We start from the raw sequence: 19,223 nt of genomic DNA on the forward strand, positions 1-19,223 counted from the left end.
AGTGGACTTTCACAGTGTTTACTTCTGCAGAGCTCTATTAGTCTCTGCAGTTGCGTCTGTGTGTGACTCATTCGAAAACCTCTTTGAGGGTGAAAGCAGTGCACATTCTGTCTCCTGCACAAAGAAAAAGATGGGCTTCCTGTTTCTAACCACAGCCAGACTCTTGGAAGCCGGAGTGTTTGGACACAAATGTGTGTGTATACAGAAGACGTGTGAGTATGTGACATGTCCAGATAATTTACATACACAGGCACGTGGCACTGTCTGTTGCATGTATTTTGTCAAAATAGGCAAAAATAAAAAAGTGTTTGCCCTCCTCAAAGTATAATGTGATGACTCACCAAAACCACACTTAATGAATCCACTGCAGGATTTTGTGATATTTTCATTAAGGCAAGAGACATTGGTAACCTTTTCCTGTACAACATCGCCCTCTAGCGGAGAAACGTCACGGAAACGATTCTCTTCTGGTTGCAGACTTGTTAGGAAGCGGGATAATTATACATTTTGATCATTGATATTGATTGTACTTCTTTCTTCCCCTTTTCACACATGCTGAACGAGATATATGTGTTATATGTGTGTGTGTATGTGTGTCTGAATAAACATGAGTATACTTTGATACAAATTTATTTATTCATTTAAATAGATTATTTACTTGTTTTCTATTGTTTGTATGTATTAATGTTTGTGTTTTTTCCATATATATATAATAAATTACTGTTGATGATGATGATGATGATGATGATGATGATGATGATGATGATGATGATAATAGAATGTTGATCCTGAATGGGTGTCATTAAACTGATATACACCGATATACATTTAGCATGTAGGATTTACAGGTCAAGAAGTTCACAGATGTCCGGGTTTCAAAGGTTGAATGAACTATTACATAATGAGGTAATGTTTACCAAACACGACATTTAAAAATATTCAAATCAATGTTTTGAACGGTATTCGTACCTTGTGGTCGTACGCTTCGAGCGAAGTTGCACATTATACATGCAAAGATAGTTTAGGAATGAAATAAAATGTAGATGAGGAGAATGCAAGGTGTCAAAGGTGTTGAATTTTATATTCACTTTACAACATGAAAGTGCCCAAGATGCATGAATAGTCACGCTGAGTGGATGAAATAGTAATTTCATTTCTGCATTTATTTCTTTTAGGTCAGTACGGCTCCATTTGCATTTTTTCCTCATCATCTGGACATGCGTCCATGCTTCTTGATTTAACTGCTTGGAGACCGTAATTATCTTAAGAACCATGAGAAACTGGAGGATCAAGAGAGAAGTCACACACATAGAAAATATGCAAACACCATCCAGAGTGAAACCTTTGGATTCCTTTGCATGTCTTTGTACATACTTTGCATGTTGTGCTTTCTCCATATAGAGACTCTCTTCCGCTTGAGAGGATGGGGCCGTGCAAGAAGGAAAAGATATATATATATATATATATATATATATATATACACATATACATATATGTATATAGTCACCATTGCATCCAATGTTAAGCAGACATAAAAATACAAAATCTCATTAAAATGTAACGTGGTGTTCTTTGATGTTCATAAAACTGAACCCGTTTGCATGGACAACGGAGCAGATTTGGTGGAAAAGCAGAAATGGAAGACTGCCGTGTCTTTGACTTTTCTTAGTCCGACAATATTCACTGTCTTTCTATTTTATATATTCAAACAAGTACTTTTACTTCTACAGTGAGTCAGTGTTGTGTATTATTGGGACCCTGTTTGTTTTTGTATCCGAGCTCTTCGATGGCATTCCAGCTGCGCTCCAGAGTTTGTCTCAGCTCTGCCAGGTCACTCTTTATCTCCTCCAGCAGCTCCAGCTTTGTAAGTTTCCTGTCAATGGACGAGAGCACCTCCTCCTCCTCCTGCTCCTGCTCCTCCTCCTCCTCCTCCTCTGTGGCGGGAGAATCGGGTTCAGTGGACTGAACTGAGCCGACGGTCTGTTCCCACACCATCTCAAAGTAGGAGTCGATGAAGGCCTCCAGCTCCTCCAGGCTGCTGTCCCCCCACTGGTCGATGAGAGCCTGCAGGCCTCCGCTCTGGTAGAGCTTCCTGAGGGTCCTCTCTCTCAGCGCCGGGTGGCACAGAGTGTGCACGCTGATGGCCTCGCCTCCATCGAGCATCCTGCGCTGCGTGTGAGGTGAAACCACAAGTGTCGCTGAGAACATGTTGCTTCCACTCGTTGCTCTCAGAGGGTCACAGAGCTGGAAGGGTAAGTTCACCGTGGGCCACGCCGCCGCTCCCCGTCTCCCAGAGAGCACGGCGGCCGCGTAAGACAAGAAGCTGTCGACGGTGGGGAATATGACCCCGCCTCCGCCTCCGCCTCCGCCTCCTCTGGCTCGTAACGCCACGATCTGAGCAGCATCTGAGACCTCCGAGGAGTCCAGGGATGGATAGGAAGTGGTTGGCTCGGGCACTGTGAAGGGAGTAATAACACTTTAATGTCTGTTCATCACAGCAATCCAAAGCCCAGCAGCAAGTCTCCACCCATCAGATGACAAAGTTCTGCTTGTCTCTCTGTTACAGACAACTCCCACATCATCATTTCACCATTTCAGCTCAGGCAATGCTACAATCCAGATTAATCTGCTCTTTACTTATTTTCTGTTCATATCAGTGCAGGATAGACCAGCATAATGACTCACCCAATCTACGTGTAATATTGGATCCATTTATTAAATCGTATTGAATTTACATCAGTAGTGGGAGAAAGATGCTCTATAATCTGGTTGTCAGCTGAAGTTACATCAGTTATTGAGAGGGAGATGCTCTCTTAGGCAACATGCAGACAACTCTTGGAAAAGGAAGCTGACATTTATTATCTGGTTGTTAAAGTATCACACCTGCTGTGGATACGGACTAATGTTAAATTAGCTTTCGGTGAGACATTTAAGTTTAATGAGATCCTCCTCTACCAGTAAACAGGAGTTTAGTGAATTAATATCTGAGCTGCTGGAGAAAACAGCTACAGCTCAGTCTAATACTTAAAGCACTGCAGTTCTTAAACTGAACAACCCCTCTGAAACTCCATTAGCTGTGATGAAATGACTAATTCCAGTAATCAGAAATCAAAAATAGAAAAAGAAAATGGCCTGTATGGTAGAATTTTACATCTATTTAAGGCTCATTTTTGCTTGCTGGCGTGTGTATTTCTACTCAAACTGAAGATTTGGCTCCCCCTGGTGGCGCTTTAACACACTGTAGACGTGAATAAAAAGGAACTCGGTTTAATGAGGTTGATATAGTAGTGACATTGATCCAATACTTTTTTGCTTGTTATCATTAGTAAAAAGGGTTTTATTATAACCATTCTATTTGGTAGCGTGATATGAACATTTTCTGAGAATTGTAGAAGCCATTGTTGTAACATCTCCATCCTCGGTTTGTGTCCTTGTTTTAACTTAGAGGACACAATGGAACTCGTGTTTAACATGTGTTAAGCTTATAGGAAATACGAGCCTTTTCACATAATCAGCCAAAGAATAGATAATCCTTGCATTCATGCCGTATCAGAAACTGTAACAGGGACATTTTCAAATATCACATTTCCCTTCATGCTTCATGAAGGATAACAATCGGACAAAGTGTGGGAACAGATGCTCCGCTCATCATGTCTTGTGACTTTCTTGTGACTTCTCTGAAGGGGCAGATTAAACAGTTTTTTGAGGATCAAGCTGATTATTTAACCCATGACATTCAGCTTTTGCTTTCATAGTGTGATGGAGTTTGGTTCTGAGTCATCAATTCAGAGCGGGGCTCGCAGCCTGAACCGACTTGGTACAAATGTTTTAAGGAGCAGGGATTGTTATCATTTCTTAACACGCTCTAAAACTATCACACCCTGTTTTTCACACAAGAAAGGAAGTATAACTTTCAGTCGTCACTTTTGTGCACTGCTGAACTTTGAGTTTACTTGATTTGACCTACAATCCATCTATTTTTGATGCTGTTAAATGTCAAAATGCATCAAATTTGAGGTTACATCAGTTAGTGGGAGGAACATGCTCTATTATCAGAATAATCAGACAGAAAAAATAACCCTCACATAAGATGAAATTGGGTGTAATTTCTGGATGTTTTGCAGCTCTTTGAAGGATAACATCTTAAGGACAGTTGACTGATTCCTACGTTTCTAACCGACTTCAGTCTGAAGGAACACGGCTGAAGTATTTACTCACGGTCACAATGCAGTTGATGCCTGTCGACCTCCCTTAACTCCTTCCCGTGGCTCGCCCCTGCGTCTGATGGCGGCCCTCCTGCAGAAGAAACGTCCCTCCAGATGTGATCTCCGCTTCGCGGAGAGGCCATCCTCTCCCCTGCCAGAATCTCCTCCATCAGCTCCAGAAGCTCCAGGACCTGAGTCCCGTCCCCGTCGTGCTTATTGTCCAACACGTGATATCTGTTCCCGCACTTGTCGACGAGGGTCTGCAGCGGCGTCCCTTCGCTCTCGATGCGCTGCTCGATGGTCGTGTCTCCCAGCCAGTCGCCGTGGCTGAACAGGACGGCGGCTCTGCTCCACGGCGGGACCCCACCGGCCTCCAGCTGCTCCTCCAACGCAATTCTGTGGCCGTCTCTGAATGAGCTGCTCACATTGACGACCAGGAGGAGAACGCAGGAGGGCGTCAGGAGGTCAGAGGTCACGGAGAAACCCCCCGGTGTATCCAGCACCGTCACCGTCTTGCCCCTGATTGAGCCTTGCTTCTCAGTGCAGGAGGACGTCTGGGTGTCCATGTCGAAGCTCCCACCGCTGACGATTGTGTTCCCGCAGGAGCTTTTTCCCGTTTTCCCGCCGCCGACGAGCACGATTCTCATCTCTGGCAGAGGGTTGAGCTTCTCTGTGAGGAAGAAGTTGTGTGAGATTGTGATGAAATCTCATACATGAAATGTTGTTATGGATATTCCACACAACTCACCAATGTGAGACTTTGCCGTCCGCCTTTGTTCCTGCTTCCTCAGGAGCCTCTCTTCAGCTCTCTGCTTCTCTCGTCTCATCCTGGTCTCCAGCTGCTCCAACACGTTTCTCTCGATCTCATAATGCCAGCCGCCGTCGCCGTCGCCGCCACCCATCATTTCCTCCACCTTCCGGATCAGCTCCCGCACCTGGAATCCGTCTCCTTTGGTTTTGCCGTTCAGGACGTGGTACCGGTTGCCGCACCTCTCGGCCAGCCAGCGCAGAGGCGGGCCCTCGCTCTCGACGTGCTGCTCGGTGGTGGTTCCCCCCAGCCAGTCCCCGAACGTGAAGAGCAGGAGCACCCGGCTCCAGATGCGCTCTCCGATCAGCTCCAGGTGCTCCTGCGCCGCCCTCCTGTAGGTCTCCGTGAAGGCTCTGTCCACGCGGACCACCAGCAGGAAGACGTGAGGGCCCGGAGGGCAGAGGGACAGACTCAGCACCATCTCCCTCCGATCGAAGACGGGACTCTCGTCGGAGAAGTAGTTCATCCACCAGCCCGGTGTGTCCACCACGGTCAGCTGCCGGCCGAAAACCACCCCTCGTCCAGCCCGGCATCGAGCCGTCCTCCTGGGCGGCCCGGCACTGTCTCTACACAGGATGGTGCTCAATGCCGACGTCTTCCCGGAACCCTTCGCCCCGAGCAGCACCAACCGGATGTCAGTGACCGGCCTCAGCCTCTCTGGAAGGATGAACGGAAATATTTAGCAGCTGATATGTGCATTCAGACTTGTAGCAAATACATTGTTATGGTAGTATTTGTTTACGTGATGTATAGTCCAAGAAGATGGCAAGACAAATATGTATGTTTGTAGTATGTAACCTGGTTTCAGACAGAAGCTCTTGAAAGATAACATGTCACTCAACCTAGTTTTTAGTTTGTTTGTTTTTTTAACTCTGGTATGACCCATGATTAAATGCAGTTGGCATTAGCATCCATGGATTTCTAGTCTTTAGTAAGGCTTGATATCTAATCCCATTATCCCTGGACGTCTGGGTCAGAAAAAACAAATTCACTTTCATTTTTGATTACATTACATTTAACTCACATTACTGTAAATAGGCAGTATTGTAGGGTATTCGTATTTGTCATACCTATGCACAATTTACAACGATTTACAATTTTAAAATCGTAAGTCAGTAAAGTGCACAGCCAAATTTCAAATTAGTGTTTAAACATTTTCATTTTCATTTTTTGTAGCAAACGGGTTTTGTTATTAATAGAGAATGTTCCTGCTTTATATGTAATTGCTTACTGGAGTGTAAATATTGTGAATTATTTAAAAAATGCTTTACATATTGAACATGTCTGTGGGGAGGTCGTCAGTTTGACTTTCACTCGCAGCTTTGTTTGCAGACACAAACACAGATAATTTTATTTTCAGAGCATGAAACTTATTCTCTGACGATTTTCCCACTTGGTAGTTGTTTTTTTTTAAACCAAACGTCACATTGATGAAGGTCTGACATAGTTGAAGAGTAACGGTTGAAGAAATAAAGACAGTTACAAAAGTGTGCTCCCATTACTGAAGCATTAATAGAGATATTACTTGCTTAAAAAAGAAATGCAACTTATTCAACTTCTTTACTTAAGTCAAAAGGTTATGAAATGTGTTCGAGTACAAATATAAGACAGAATTTCTAACTTGATTAATTGAAAAACCCTTTTAAAAGCATTTTATACACACATGCACACACACACCCTTTATGACTGTTGCTGTTGTTGTGATACTTGCTGTATTTGTCATCATAGATACTCATAATATTTCAATTCAACTTGAATCACAGTGAAAATGCATCATTTTTGCATTTTTGTTTCAGAAAAGTTTTGTGTTTCCTTTAACGCGGAAAAGGCAGAAACACTGAAAACGATGTAATGAGCATGCCGGGCCATAAGTTGGCACTGTTGCTTGTTTTTATAGTCAAACCACACACACATGCAATACAATAACCCTATAATCAACTGAATTCATCATAAATCAATGAAAATTGTTGTTATTGTCTCCTGCATGTGCAGAAGAACTATTTACTGTGGCCGTGTTGAGTGAGAAACAAACTTTTTTTTTAATTAACCAAGAAATGAAGGTCACAATGATCCATCCAGTCCAGGAAGTCAGTCGCATGTCAGAAGAAAGAGCAGGTCTTACTTCGCTGCAGAGATCTGTGTTGTTTCATTCTCATCAGCCTCAGCTCAGCCCTTCGCTCCACCGCCTTCTTCTCCTCCGCGTTGGCCCGTAACACCTCTTCCTTCACTTCATACACTCTGTTTGCATTTTCTGCCACCAGCTTCTGTATCTTCACCAGCAGCTCTGCAGCGTCGGCGGCGTCGCCCAGGATGACGCGGTGACACCTCTGGCCGCACTTGTCGGCGAGCCAGCCGAGGGCTTTCCCCCCTCTCTCCACGCACTCGTCTGCGACGCTGTGCTGAAGCTCGTCGGCGGAGGTGAGGACCAGCACGCAGTGGCTCCACACCTTCTCGCCCAGCAGGGCCACGTGCTCCTCCACGGCCCGCCGCCGCCTCTCCGAGAAGGCCGAGCTGGCCTTGACCGTGATCAGAAACACGTGGGGGCCCGGCGAGCACAGCGCGACGCCGCAAACAATCTCCCGCTTCACCAGCTCGGGGGTGTCGTGGACGCTGAAGTCGCACCACCAGCCGGGAGTGTCCACCACCGTGAGCCAGCGTCCGTCCACCACGCCCAGCCGGCGGGAGCACGTCGTCCTCTCCCTGGTGACAAACTCCTCTTTCCCCAGGATCAGGTTCCCGACGCGGCTCTTCCCAGAGTTCCTGCCTCCCAGGAGTACGATCTGTAACTGAGACGGGCACCAGCCATTCCCTGAAAGGAGACAAGAGAAGAAATGCAAAGTTCTGAAAAGATAACTGTTGCGACTTTGGTTGCAAAAGGCATATTGTATTGCAACCACTTGATAAAGGACTGAGTAGTAAACCGTTAACTGTGTTGAAATGCTAGAATTTAAGCTCCTTTCTGAACAAAAATCAAACACAAAATCACTGATTCAACACTTTTGATTGAAAATAGAACATTTTGTACCGTTAAAAGTAAGAAACAATACTTCTGCCATGATATTTGTAGCAGTACCACTTGGAAAATGTACAATTACAGATGTATTATGATCACAATATGTACAAGAAGCCAAAAGTAACTGTACTTGGAGCAATTGTCGCCTCTATGTGTATTACTGCTGTCAAATGAAAGTGATAGTAATCGTACCAAAGTGGATGTCAAAATGTGTACTACTTTCACAATATTTACTTACAAGTACTTATACACTTACTTACTATCACTATCTATAACATATGTGGATTAAAAAATAGACTCGAATGATATAGAAATGAATAGACGTTGTTGACAAAACCATTTAACCCCACACAAACCGGGAAGTTCAATCTTTCACAAAGTACAACCTCATTTGTAATTTCCCCGACAGCGTCTTTAAAACAGCTAAATCCAGACAATCAATACGTATTGTAGTAGTCAGACGTAGTCACAAGACTTACATGCAGATGGATCAGCGGCTGCCATCTCAAATCTATGGGTCCCAAACCGTGCTCATTCCTTCACGTTTACTGTGTTTTTTGTCTCGAGGCTGCTGATATGACAAGCTTGGAGTTTGTATTCTCATGAGGTTATGAGTCTGAAGGTCGTCTGTAATAAGTGATCAGGCTGCACATGCACCGGGCGGCGGGGACCACACCTCTGTGAGACATGATGACGGCCCACTCTGTGGAGAAACATTTACCACACACATTTCTTTGCGATACTGATTCACCTTTATCAGCTTTGGAGGGCAGCTTTACAATCAAGGGGCAATAAATAGTGCAAATCTGTCTTCCATTTTATATGACTTTAATGATACAAACTAGAAATAGATAAATATCATTCCTAAATGAAATATCCTGATCTATGTGCAGGTGGCATAGTGGGGCAGCGGTTGCTGCTGTTGACTCACATCAAGGAAACTCCCACTGTAAACTCTGTTGTAATTGTGCCTCCATTGATTATCCCTGGCCTCCACCTACAATTTGTGCTTCATGAACTGATTAATGGCTGATTAGAGGTTTGTTCATGTGCATGTTAAATTTCGAAACATCCATGGATGGATGGATGGATGGATGGATGGATGGAATACATGTATCCCTGATTGAAACTTCATTTAAAACGCTAAAATATTGTTACATTACAGGAGTGCGGCGTACTAATAAACTACTTTATAGCATTTTTCACTTCACTTTTTACCTTTTCCCAGTTTCCCAGTTCTTCCAGTCTCCTGAGTCACTGACAGTTAATAAAGTTACCAATCACATATTGAAACCTCCAGAGTCTTGAGGACGTCTTTGTGCATCAAATATTGTTTACAGGCTGGACAAGCCAAAGGGGTCAGACCTGTTTAAACAAGCCCTTGTAAAAGTAATTAAACTCCAGTGAATTGTTTCTTTCAGATCATCTTGACACTTTGATTTTATCCAAGCCTTTTTACACAGCTTTTGCAACATTAATATGAATTTAAGTGATAATTGTGGTTCTCAAAATACAAATTAATATCTTCACAGAAACGTCCTTGTTGTGTAGTTTTGCACAAAGCTGTGAGATGTCAGTGGTAAACAGGTATTAGTTATATATTATATTATAGATTATTTACAGCTTGAGCACTTCCAGCCTGCTTTAGACAAGGTGTGCGAGGTGCTCACAAATCCGAGCACTAATCCAGTGTTCCAAGTCTCATTGAAGTCTGGACCTATGTTCCATGGCTGTACGTGGGCATCTAATTATCCTTCTTTTTTTTTGTATATATTATTAAGGATTGACTTAAAAATCCTACTTATTGTCTATAAAGCTGAATGTCTGAATGAGGTTTACAAAATGTTCCCAGAGTCAGAAGCAAACAAGGTGAAGCAGCTTATAGCTCCTCGCCTGAGGAACAAACATCCTGCCTGAAAACACTCACTTCCTTTAAATCAGGACTTAAAACACTATCGTCCCTTCAGGCTTTCCATTAAAAAATGTATTTGACTTATTTTATTCTCTTTGTCAGAATGAAACTTTCCCTTTATCATCATTTTTATACCTTTTTTAATCACTTTGTCTGAATATATTTTCTTTCTTTCCTTGTAAAGCCCCGTGGATTCCTTTGTGTCTGGCTTTATCGAAATTAATTTGCCTTACCTTGCCTTTGTTGAGCCCTACAATAGATGCCAGCCATCTTTTGTACGTTACCAGCCTCGTTTTGAACCTGGGCTGTGAGTTTTACATCATCTCTTTGTGCTCCTGCATTATATACGGACCTCCTGGTGTATCCTGAGTATCCTTGTTTTCTTAATGTAAGTCGCACAAAATCAAAATGCAAATGTTCTCGAAGAGTCGATAATCACAGGTTCATGCACTGTGAATGAATCTCAATCAATTTGAAATTTGCAGAATATCTGAAATGTATAAAAGTTTGGATTAAGTTCAAAGTAATTAGAAAACTAGAATTTCATATTCACCGAAAAGTTGGATATCACGATAAATCTGATTTATTCTTGTCGCTCAAAGTCAAGAAGCTTAAATTTTTCTAAAGGCATCTTTTAATTATAAACTATATTGGATTGGAGGTTATGTTCAGTCAAAATCCACTGAAATTTGAGTAACCTGTCAATAATTAAACACCAGTCTGACAAAGAGGCAGGCAGTTGTTTGCACTGTGCATGATATGTGGGGACATAAAATGCAGTGTCACTGTTAGTCAGACTGCACCTGCTGTTGTTGTGGGTGTTGCCACAGTCACGCCGCCACTGGAAGAACCAGAGAGATCAGGTTGTTCGGCCTGTTGACGGACAAAAGATCAGATGGGAGAATCTACTCCACTCCACTTTAGGTGCCTGAAACATTATAGTCCAAACACAAAATCCACAGATCCTCATGAATATTGTTGAATGTGTTACACTTCTATGAAATCACAGAGCTGTTTTTCAGGAAAAGGTTTCATTCCACCTCACATGCTGTAACCACTGTCTTCCACAGACATTACTGTCCCAGAAGAGTAGGGGGGAAATACAAAATAATCACAGTTCAGCAGCGGGTGATGAAATTAAAGCAGGAAAAAGTTGAAAGTCTTGTGAGTGTGTGACATCTTGATGGGTGTCTTTGATTGTATCCATGCATGAGCGATTCAGAGATTTATTTAGCCTTAATAAACCTGAATCCAGAGTCATAAAGGGTCGATCCCTCCTAGGAATGGGGAAAGTAGAATTACTATTCAAACTCAAATGCACATTTGTGGACTTTGGGATAAAATTAACATGCCCAGAGACAATCCAGCAGCATTGTGAAGACCGTAACGAAATCATATGACTGAAAAGAAAAAGGTTTTATCAGATGGAATATGTAAAGGGTATTAACTCCTGCTGCCAGCATGAGTAGCAAAGAAGTGGGATTTCTCAGTTCAACTGGGAAAAATTCTCATATCTCAGTCCAACGAGTGGGAAAGATTAATATATTTCAGTCCATCTGGTAAAGTAGAATTAAGTCACATTGCAAAAATCTGCTAAATTTTGTATCACTCATCAAAACAGCACGAATGTATATGTCATGGCTTATCTAAAATGTTTTACTTTTTTCTCTCAGCTTATGCGCATGCTAAAAATACTCGTGATGCCATTGTCTTATAATCATGAGGTGTGTGACTTTCTCATTGTCATGTGAACACACCTAACTCGGAAGTATGGCTTTTCCAACTGACACATTTCCGAGTTTCCAGCTGGATGAATGTGCTATAAATATTGAATATAATACGGGTGTATACTTTGTGACATATAATAAGAATTAACATTTATGTGGCGTGACTCGGCACTGTAGCGAGCCCTTTCTCTGGGGGTGTGATGGGTTTTCCACGCCCGGACAGCCGGGTGACAGCCGGGCACTCTTGCCCGCTGCGGAGTTATATAAACCCCGCCCCGCTCAGCGTTACACAAGCTGTTAGCAGCGGCTACACCAGAGCGCACGGAGCTTTAAACAGAAGAGAAGAAGCGCCCTAAACCCGGAGCAACAGCCACGATGGGGTTGAAAATTAACGTCGAATACTGGTAAATGATCTATCCCACACTTTTGACGCTCACTCTCAGTCATTTATCCGCTTCCTTCCTTTGAAATCTTAGTTTCAGTGCGGTCGTAGTGTTAAGAATAGCGTCCCTGAGCTAACTTTAGCAGCCCGGGTTACGCATCAGAACGCTGTGTGTTGTTGAAATGTTCCCGGCAAAGTGTGAAATGTGTGTTTTGATTTTGTCCGTTTATTTCCTAACCGTATAGCGGTAGGTGAGGGTACGAGCCCCGCTACCGGGAGCTCGCCCAGGTGGTGCGGAACGAGTTTCCAGAGGCGGATGTGTCCGGCTTCGTGGGGAGACAAAGTGAGCGCACACCGGTCACATTTTAAAACCTTAAATTCAACACTTCGTGACACGGATTTCTTCCTGGCGCCTTTTGTTTCAGGCAGCTTTGAAATTGAGATCAATGGACAGCTGATTTTCTCCAAGCTGGAGCTGGGTGGCTTCCCTCAGGAGGATGATGTAAGTGACATTGAATCGTACTTAAAGTGTAGTTAACTGCGTAAAATATGGAGATTTAGTGTGTTTGTTTGTTTGTTTGTTTGTTTGTGTGTGTGTGCCACAGGTCTTAGAGGCAATCCAGAATGCTCATGATGGAAAGCCTGTACAGAAGATCACCAGAAGCCGTGCGCCTTGTGTCATCATGTAAGCCTCCATCCAGAAGCGTCCAGTGTGGAAATGCCAAGTCCCACCTCTGGTTTACCACCGGAACCTGTTGGATGAAGAACTGGGTTGGATGAAGCGCTGCCCTTGATGCAAACCACTATACCCTGAACCCCACTCTGCATTCCTGCCCTCTCTCTCTCTCTCTCTTCTCTCATCATGGTGCTCCTGGATGTTAATGATTACTGTGGTTTAAAGTCTTTAAGGCTACAGTATGATGTATCCAATCCTGGCGTTTCCTCCTGATTGGAGTCAAGATAAGGGGGGGGGGTGTTTTGCAGATGCTTGAGAAGGAGCTGACCTCCCTTTTTTTTCCCTGAACTTTGCTGCCTGGTGGTCTCAAACTGCCGAAAGGTTTCTTTTCTGTTCTATAATTTCACATGTAACTCCTAGTTTAAAGTAACACACACAATATGAAGTACATTTGGAGGCTGTTGGTGTCTCCGCGCAACCCTATGCTGCAATAATTGGTTGCTTTCTTTCATTTTGATCAATTGCAACGCTCGGTTTACTGATTTTTACGGGTTTGTCAACAAATGTTTCAATGCAGATAAAGAATGCAACGGTTTCTCTCTCTTCACGCATATCGATTTGTTTTGTACTTTAAAGGATTTGGTTTAAAAGAAACAAACTGCCTTGAACTTGTCATTCAGTTCTGCTGCTGGAGCAGTGATCGGCTGCGATTCTGAAGATCATCACTCACTGACCTGTCAGACTCGCACAGATCACGTGTCGACTCAACTGCAAATGTGGAATAAAGACAATGAGCTCTTAACGTCTCATGACTGTGACTCTTCTCTTAACACGCCCACATCTATAACATAGCAATGCTTTTAGGTGTGTCTCTTCACGTGGAACACTGATTCCCTCCCCGGAGGATCGTTTGTTGTTGGTACATTGAAAGAATGTTGCCTGGAAACGACTGATGACATTCTTTATTTACCAGCCCACACAAGACACGTGTATATTTCATATGACTTACAGATTCAACAAATCCTGGCACTGGACAGAATTAGAAAAAATTGTTCCAAATCCATTTGTTCCACTTGTTGACATCTTTATAAAATTCTGCTATCCATACATATTATTTCAGACAAGCTTTTAAAATCTGGTTATAAAATAAAATGATAAATATTTGTATTGAACTGCTTTTCACTTTTGGAACGTTTCTAAATTCAGAAACAGGTTGATTCAGACACGCTGAGAAATAAATCCATGCTTTTGCTACTTCCAGTAGAACCAGAAAGAGAGATGACATCACGCCCGTATTTTCTTCTCCTCGTTGGCTTCATGTTAAATCGAGTATAGAATTTAAAATCCTTCTTTTAACCTGTAAAGCTCTTAATTGTCCGGCTCTTATTATATCTTCAAGAGCTGTACGTACCATATCACCCCAGAAGAACACTCCGTTCTAAGAGTGCTGCTTACTGGATGTTTCTAGATTTTCTAAAAGTCGAATGAGAGGCAGAGGTTTCAGTTATCAAGCTCCTCTCATGTGGAACCGGATCCCAGTTTCAGTTAAGGAGGCTGACACAGTCTCTACTTTTAAGGTCAGGATGAAGACATTTCTATTTAATGAAGCTTCCAGTTTGTCCTGGTTCAGGCCCTCCTGGACCATTTTCTCGTGAAACTGCTGTAGGTTTAGACTGCTGGGAGACTATTTCCTTTCCTGCCCTCCATACAGTCTCTCTCTCTCTCTCTCTCTCTCTCTCTCTCTCTCTCCCTCTCTCTCCCAGCAGGATGTCTGACAGAGGAGCTGAGAGTTTGTGGTCTGAGCCTCTTGTTCACGTCTGTATGCAACAAGTGGGTTTATGTCTGTCCGCTTGTTGCTCTCTTTCTCTGCCCTCTCCTTTTCCCTCTCTCTATCCCCTCACCCCAACCAGAACAACAGAAGGTCTCCTCCTCTGAGCCTGGTTCTGCAGGTTTCTTCCTGTTTAAGGGGAGTTGTTCCGTTCCAACATCTCATCCACCTGCTCATCTCATTGTTGGGTGTTTCACTGTATAAGTGCCTGTGCTCTATTTGATGCCATGGAATTAAAATTGTATTAAATGGACCTACCTGAACTGGTCTTTACCAAAAGACAGCTTTTTTAAATCAGACTTGATATAGTGAATAGTGAAGTTCAGTCACGCAGTGTCTTTCCTCTTTGTTTACACTAAGGGGCGCCAAAGTCAAAGCCCGCTGTCTTAATTGTTTCGCTCCTGGCTTTTCTTTTTCTACAGACACACTGAGGTCAAATGCAGAGACAACACAATTTAGGAATTACACAATGTTTGTCTCTGAGGAAAAAAATGATAACTTCTGATGATGTTTTCACTTTGTAGAAAATGGATGTTGCTCTGAGCAGCATGTAACTATTTCCTAAAGGCTGAACATGCAACTGAGAATGCTGAGTGAGCGTACAAGTCAGCAGTTTTCTATTTTATCCCATTTATGGCTGTGTGGGGGCACCAGAGCTTAACCCAGCTGAGTTTAATCAACGCTATGCACACGCTCACATGTACGGCCAATTTAGAATCGCTGATAAATCTAAAACGCAGGTCTTTGGGACTGCGGGAGGAAGCGAGAGTACACAGCGTGCATAGGAAGAACATTCAAACCGCACACAAAAAGGCCCAAAAGCCCGTACAAGGATTTCTCTGCACTGTTCCTGCAGGCATCGCTTGTTCAAAGAGGGTTTGTTATGTACTCCTGCGACCACACAGGGACTAGGTGGGTCTTTGGTGCTCGGATCTGGCCCTCGGTGATAACCCTTAGCCGCCTGCTTGTTGCAATGCTGATAGAGCTCACAAGTTACATGCACAGAGCCCATTAGATGTGTGTTTCATGTTGAGCTTCTTAATCCTCAAATTCAGTCCGGATTTATCCTTAGCGGTCTGGATCAGTGCGATGAGAGCAGTAATGTTGATTTTTAGTATCAAAGTGACAAATAGATTATTTAAATATATATCTACTTACATAACCTGTGTATTTTAATTTTTTTAGATATATAAGTGCAAATTTGACACTGGGCCATGTTTAGTGCCGCTTTCTCGTGCAAAAAACAGTATAAACGTCCCAAAGGTCATCATGAATGACTTTGAATTTGTATCTTAAAATTATACCTGCCGAAGTGTTTCTGTTCAGACTAACTTACAGCCCATGTGCTGTAAGGTTGACATATCCTTTCTCGATGCTGGTGTCAAATAACAGCTCCAAATCAGATTGTGCGGGGACGTCAAACACATTTTAGTTCAGGGGCCACATACAGCCCAGTATCATCTTGAGTGGGCCGGACCAGTGAATAGTGGCATAATAAGCTTTAAAGTGAAACTTTATATGTGATGAGAGTGTAAATATTTTCACAAAACCAAACAATTACTGGCAAAAATGGCTCCAATCTCAACATGAAGCGAATTGTACTGAGACCTTCTGGTGCAAAATACATTGAAATGTTAAAAAAAAAAATTTACTTTTAAGAAGTTTGTTTAAAACATATATAAATGTTGGTTTTTTTTTTTGTAATTTTCACAATTTTCTAGGTGGTTTGGTAGGCTGGTATGGAGCCTCTTGCAGGTCTGTTATGGTCCTCGTGCTTGACACCCCTGAACTAATGCATCATACTAAAGAAAATGAGTAAAAACTACAACTGTAACTATGAATGTGTGATTTAACCATGACATGTGTCCATGCAGCATCATATAACCATATACCTGTCATTATGTGCCTCCATTTTCTTTATTGTATTACCCTTAAATGAAATCCAGGTCAACCTCCAGCCTTCAGAAGTCAATTATTCGTAAATACAGTCCACCTGTATGCAATCTAATATTAGTATGAATCCAGCTGCTCTGTCAAGGCCTCAGACCTTTATAAGAGACCATTTGTGAATAAACAGCATCATGAAGGAGCTGCAGAGATCCACAGCTCAGTGTGGGGGGGGGGGGAACCTGTCCACAAGACAACTATCAGTCTGCAGTAAACAAATCAGAGGCCTTTATGGGAGGCTGGTAAGAAGAAAGCCATTGTTTAAAACAAAGACAAGAGAACTCCTAGTTTGCCACGTTGGAGACACAGGAAACATGTGGAGGAAGGAGCTCTGGTAAGAGGAGACCAAGACGGAACCTTTTGGACTAAATACATGCTATGTGTGGTGGAAAACTTGCAGTGCACAACACCATGAACACCCCCACTGTTAAAGAGGCAGCATGATGCTGTGGGGATGCTTTTCTTCAGGAGGGAGAGGAAGGCTGCTCAGAGTTGACGGGAAGATGGATGGAGACAAATACAGAGCAGGAACACCTGTTTGAATCTACAAAATACTTAAGACTGGGGTGGCATGACTTAAAAATTGCTGCTCATAGACACTTTCCATCCAATCTGACTGAGTTTGAGCTATTTTACAAATTATTTTGTTTATGATTTTTAATTCTTTATTTCACTCAAAAGTAAAAAAAAACAAAATTATAGAAATAAACAGTCTTAGCGACAAAACTTCAAATTCATCACATTTTGAATGAAAATGAGCAGAGGAGAAGATCACTCTTATAATATCTGCCCCTTAGTTGCCTTTCAATCACTTTACATCAGTCGGTTAATGTTCAACATTCTAAATATTTACAGATTTACAGATGTTTCTTTTGGCATTTTATATGCAATATTTACAAGATACAACTATAAAATAAAATATCAAATATCTAACATCTCATATTATTTATATTCAAATCAAATGTTCATTCTTTTTTAACATTGCAGATTGTCTGTGTTTCTACAATTTCAGTCTGCAGACGTGCAAAGCTAATAGAGACATGCCCCCAAAGACTTGCGGCTGTGATTTTAGATAAAAGTGACTCTACAAAGTATTTACTCAAGGGGGAGGAAAACTTTTGTACACTACACTTTTAATAATTCTTTTTTATTTGTAAAAAAAACTAACTTAAATCGAAAAACATGTGGAATTTTCCTTCCACTTCACCATTATGCAGCACGTTGTGTCGGTCCATCACATGAAATCCCAATCAAATACATTTTACGTTTGTAGCTGAAATGTGATCAAATGTGTAAAAGTTCAAGGTGTATGAATACTTTTGCAAGCCACTGCATCTGAAAACTGGGAGTGTCTGTATGTTGTGTGTTAAGACACATGGACACGGTAGATAGCCGCTACAATTGGTGATAACAGGCCTGAGCGACAGTCGCAGTCAGTCGCTGGGGCCCACTGTGCCTCATGGTGGACTCTAATATGTGTATTTCCTCTGTTTAGGGCAGACTAAGAGTCTCACTTTCTCTATCTTAATATCTCAGCAAAGACGGAGAATCACTTCACTCTGCTGACCTTTTATACAGCACTAACATAAATTCAGTTCTCAATGAGATCCAATAAAAACCAAATCCACATGTTTGCCATGAATTAAAACTGGTATTTATAACTACAGTGTCAAAGATCAGCGCCTCAATAGGTTTGCAATGTTCAAAAGTGTAAGGCAAGTTCTTGATGTGCGCTTTAGACATTAATACTGGCAGGATAATAAATGTGAATATGAAATTAAGTATAATTCGTGGTCTTCTATTCATTGTTTATCTTCATATAGTGACTAAATCCAAGGATTACATTTTTCTGGTGACCCTGTTTCCTACACAGAACCCCAAATATAGTCTTGAAATGTTTGGACAACAGAGAATATGTAGTATGCTAGCATTGTGGGGCTGATATAGAGAAATGTAGTTAATCTCAAACTAGATAAAAAACTTGAATTTGATAGAGAAAGAAGGTTTCTGATTCCAACCTGTCTGGTGATGGCATCTTCCTCTGTGTAGTTTGCTTGTTCACCCTGCGCCTATGTGGGTTTCCTATCAGCGCGCCTACAATCCAAAGACATGCTTGTTTAATTAAAAAGAAAGAAGCATACTTCATTGCTCCAAATCGGTTTTAAGTTCATCAAACCATCTTATTCATAGTTTCCCATAACTACACATTTTAGGGCACAATGGCGCACTCAAGGGTCAAAAGCCTTGCTCGGCCCTAATAACCTGTCAGAATTGAGATTTGAACCATATGTATGACCACAGGTGAGAGTCGGTTTGCGTATTTCTGTTGCTTTTTCCTATGATGGACTGGCAAACTACATGTTGGACCTCCTACTATTAGATTTCAGTGCATTGCAAGTAATGGTGAGTGGTTTTAGCTTAAAGTCTATCATGCAGTTAAAAACTGAAGGGAAGTAGAAGCAAGTAGATTGGTAATCTGAATAATCTCTCTCTCTCGCTCTCCATCAAATCATAGTGAGGTGGAAGCTTTCCTAGAATCTAGTGTATGAGGCCTAAAAGTGGGCAGATCACTCGAGGAAGGTTTTTCTTTCTCAATGATAGAAAGGAAACAAATAATTGCGAGAAGAAATATTGCATAAGTAAAGACAAAAGAACGCTGTCTACCACAGCTATAGTACCAGTGTGAGAAAAACTGAACCAAAGTGTTACAGGCCAGACTGCATCT

At 42.2% G+C, this 19,223-nt stretch overlaps 2 protein-coding genes across 2 annotated transcripts; one reads left to right on the plus strand and one right to left on the minus strand.

Moving 5' to 3' along the window:
* Positions 1-1,734: 1,734 nt before the first annotated feature.
* LOC308124330 (uncharacterized protein) lies at positions 1,735-8,715 on the minus strand (the record flags this gene model as incomplete). The annotated part of the gene is made up of 5 exons (XM_080487249.1): positions 1,735-2,456; positions 4,219-4,875; positions 4,954-5,670; positions 7,136-7,822; positions 8,703-8,715. 5 exons carry the CDS (start codon positions 8,713-8,715, stop codon positions 1,735-1,737), a joined length of 2,796 nt encoding a protein of 931 aa, XP_080343375.1.
* Positions 8,716-11,882: 3,167 nt separating this feature from the next.
* LOC308124810 (migration and invasion enhancer 1-like) lies at positions 11,883-13,525 on the plus strand. The gene is made up of 4 exons (XM_080488130.1): positions 11,883-12,069; positions 12,293-12,390; positions 12,473-12,549; positions 12,653-13,525. The coding sequence occupies exons 1-4, from the start codon at positions 12,041-12,043 to the stop codon at positions 12,734-12,736; spliced, it is 288 nt and encodes a 95-aa protein (XP_080344256.1). The 5' UTR covers positions 11,883-12,040; the 3' UTR covers positions 12,737-13,525.
* The last annotated feature ends 5,698 nt before the right edge of the window (positions 13,526-19,223 follow it).

This window comes from Lipophrys pholis (genome assembly GCF_963383615.2).
Source record: "Lipophrys pholis genome assembly, chromosome: 19".
NCBI classification, from domain to species: Eukaryota; Metazoa; Chordata; class Actinopteri; order Blenniiformes; family Blenniidae; genus Lipophrys; species Lipophrys pholis.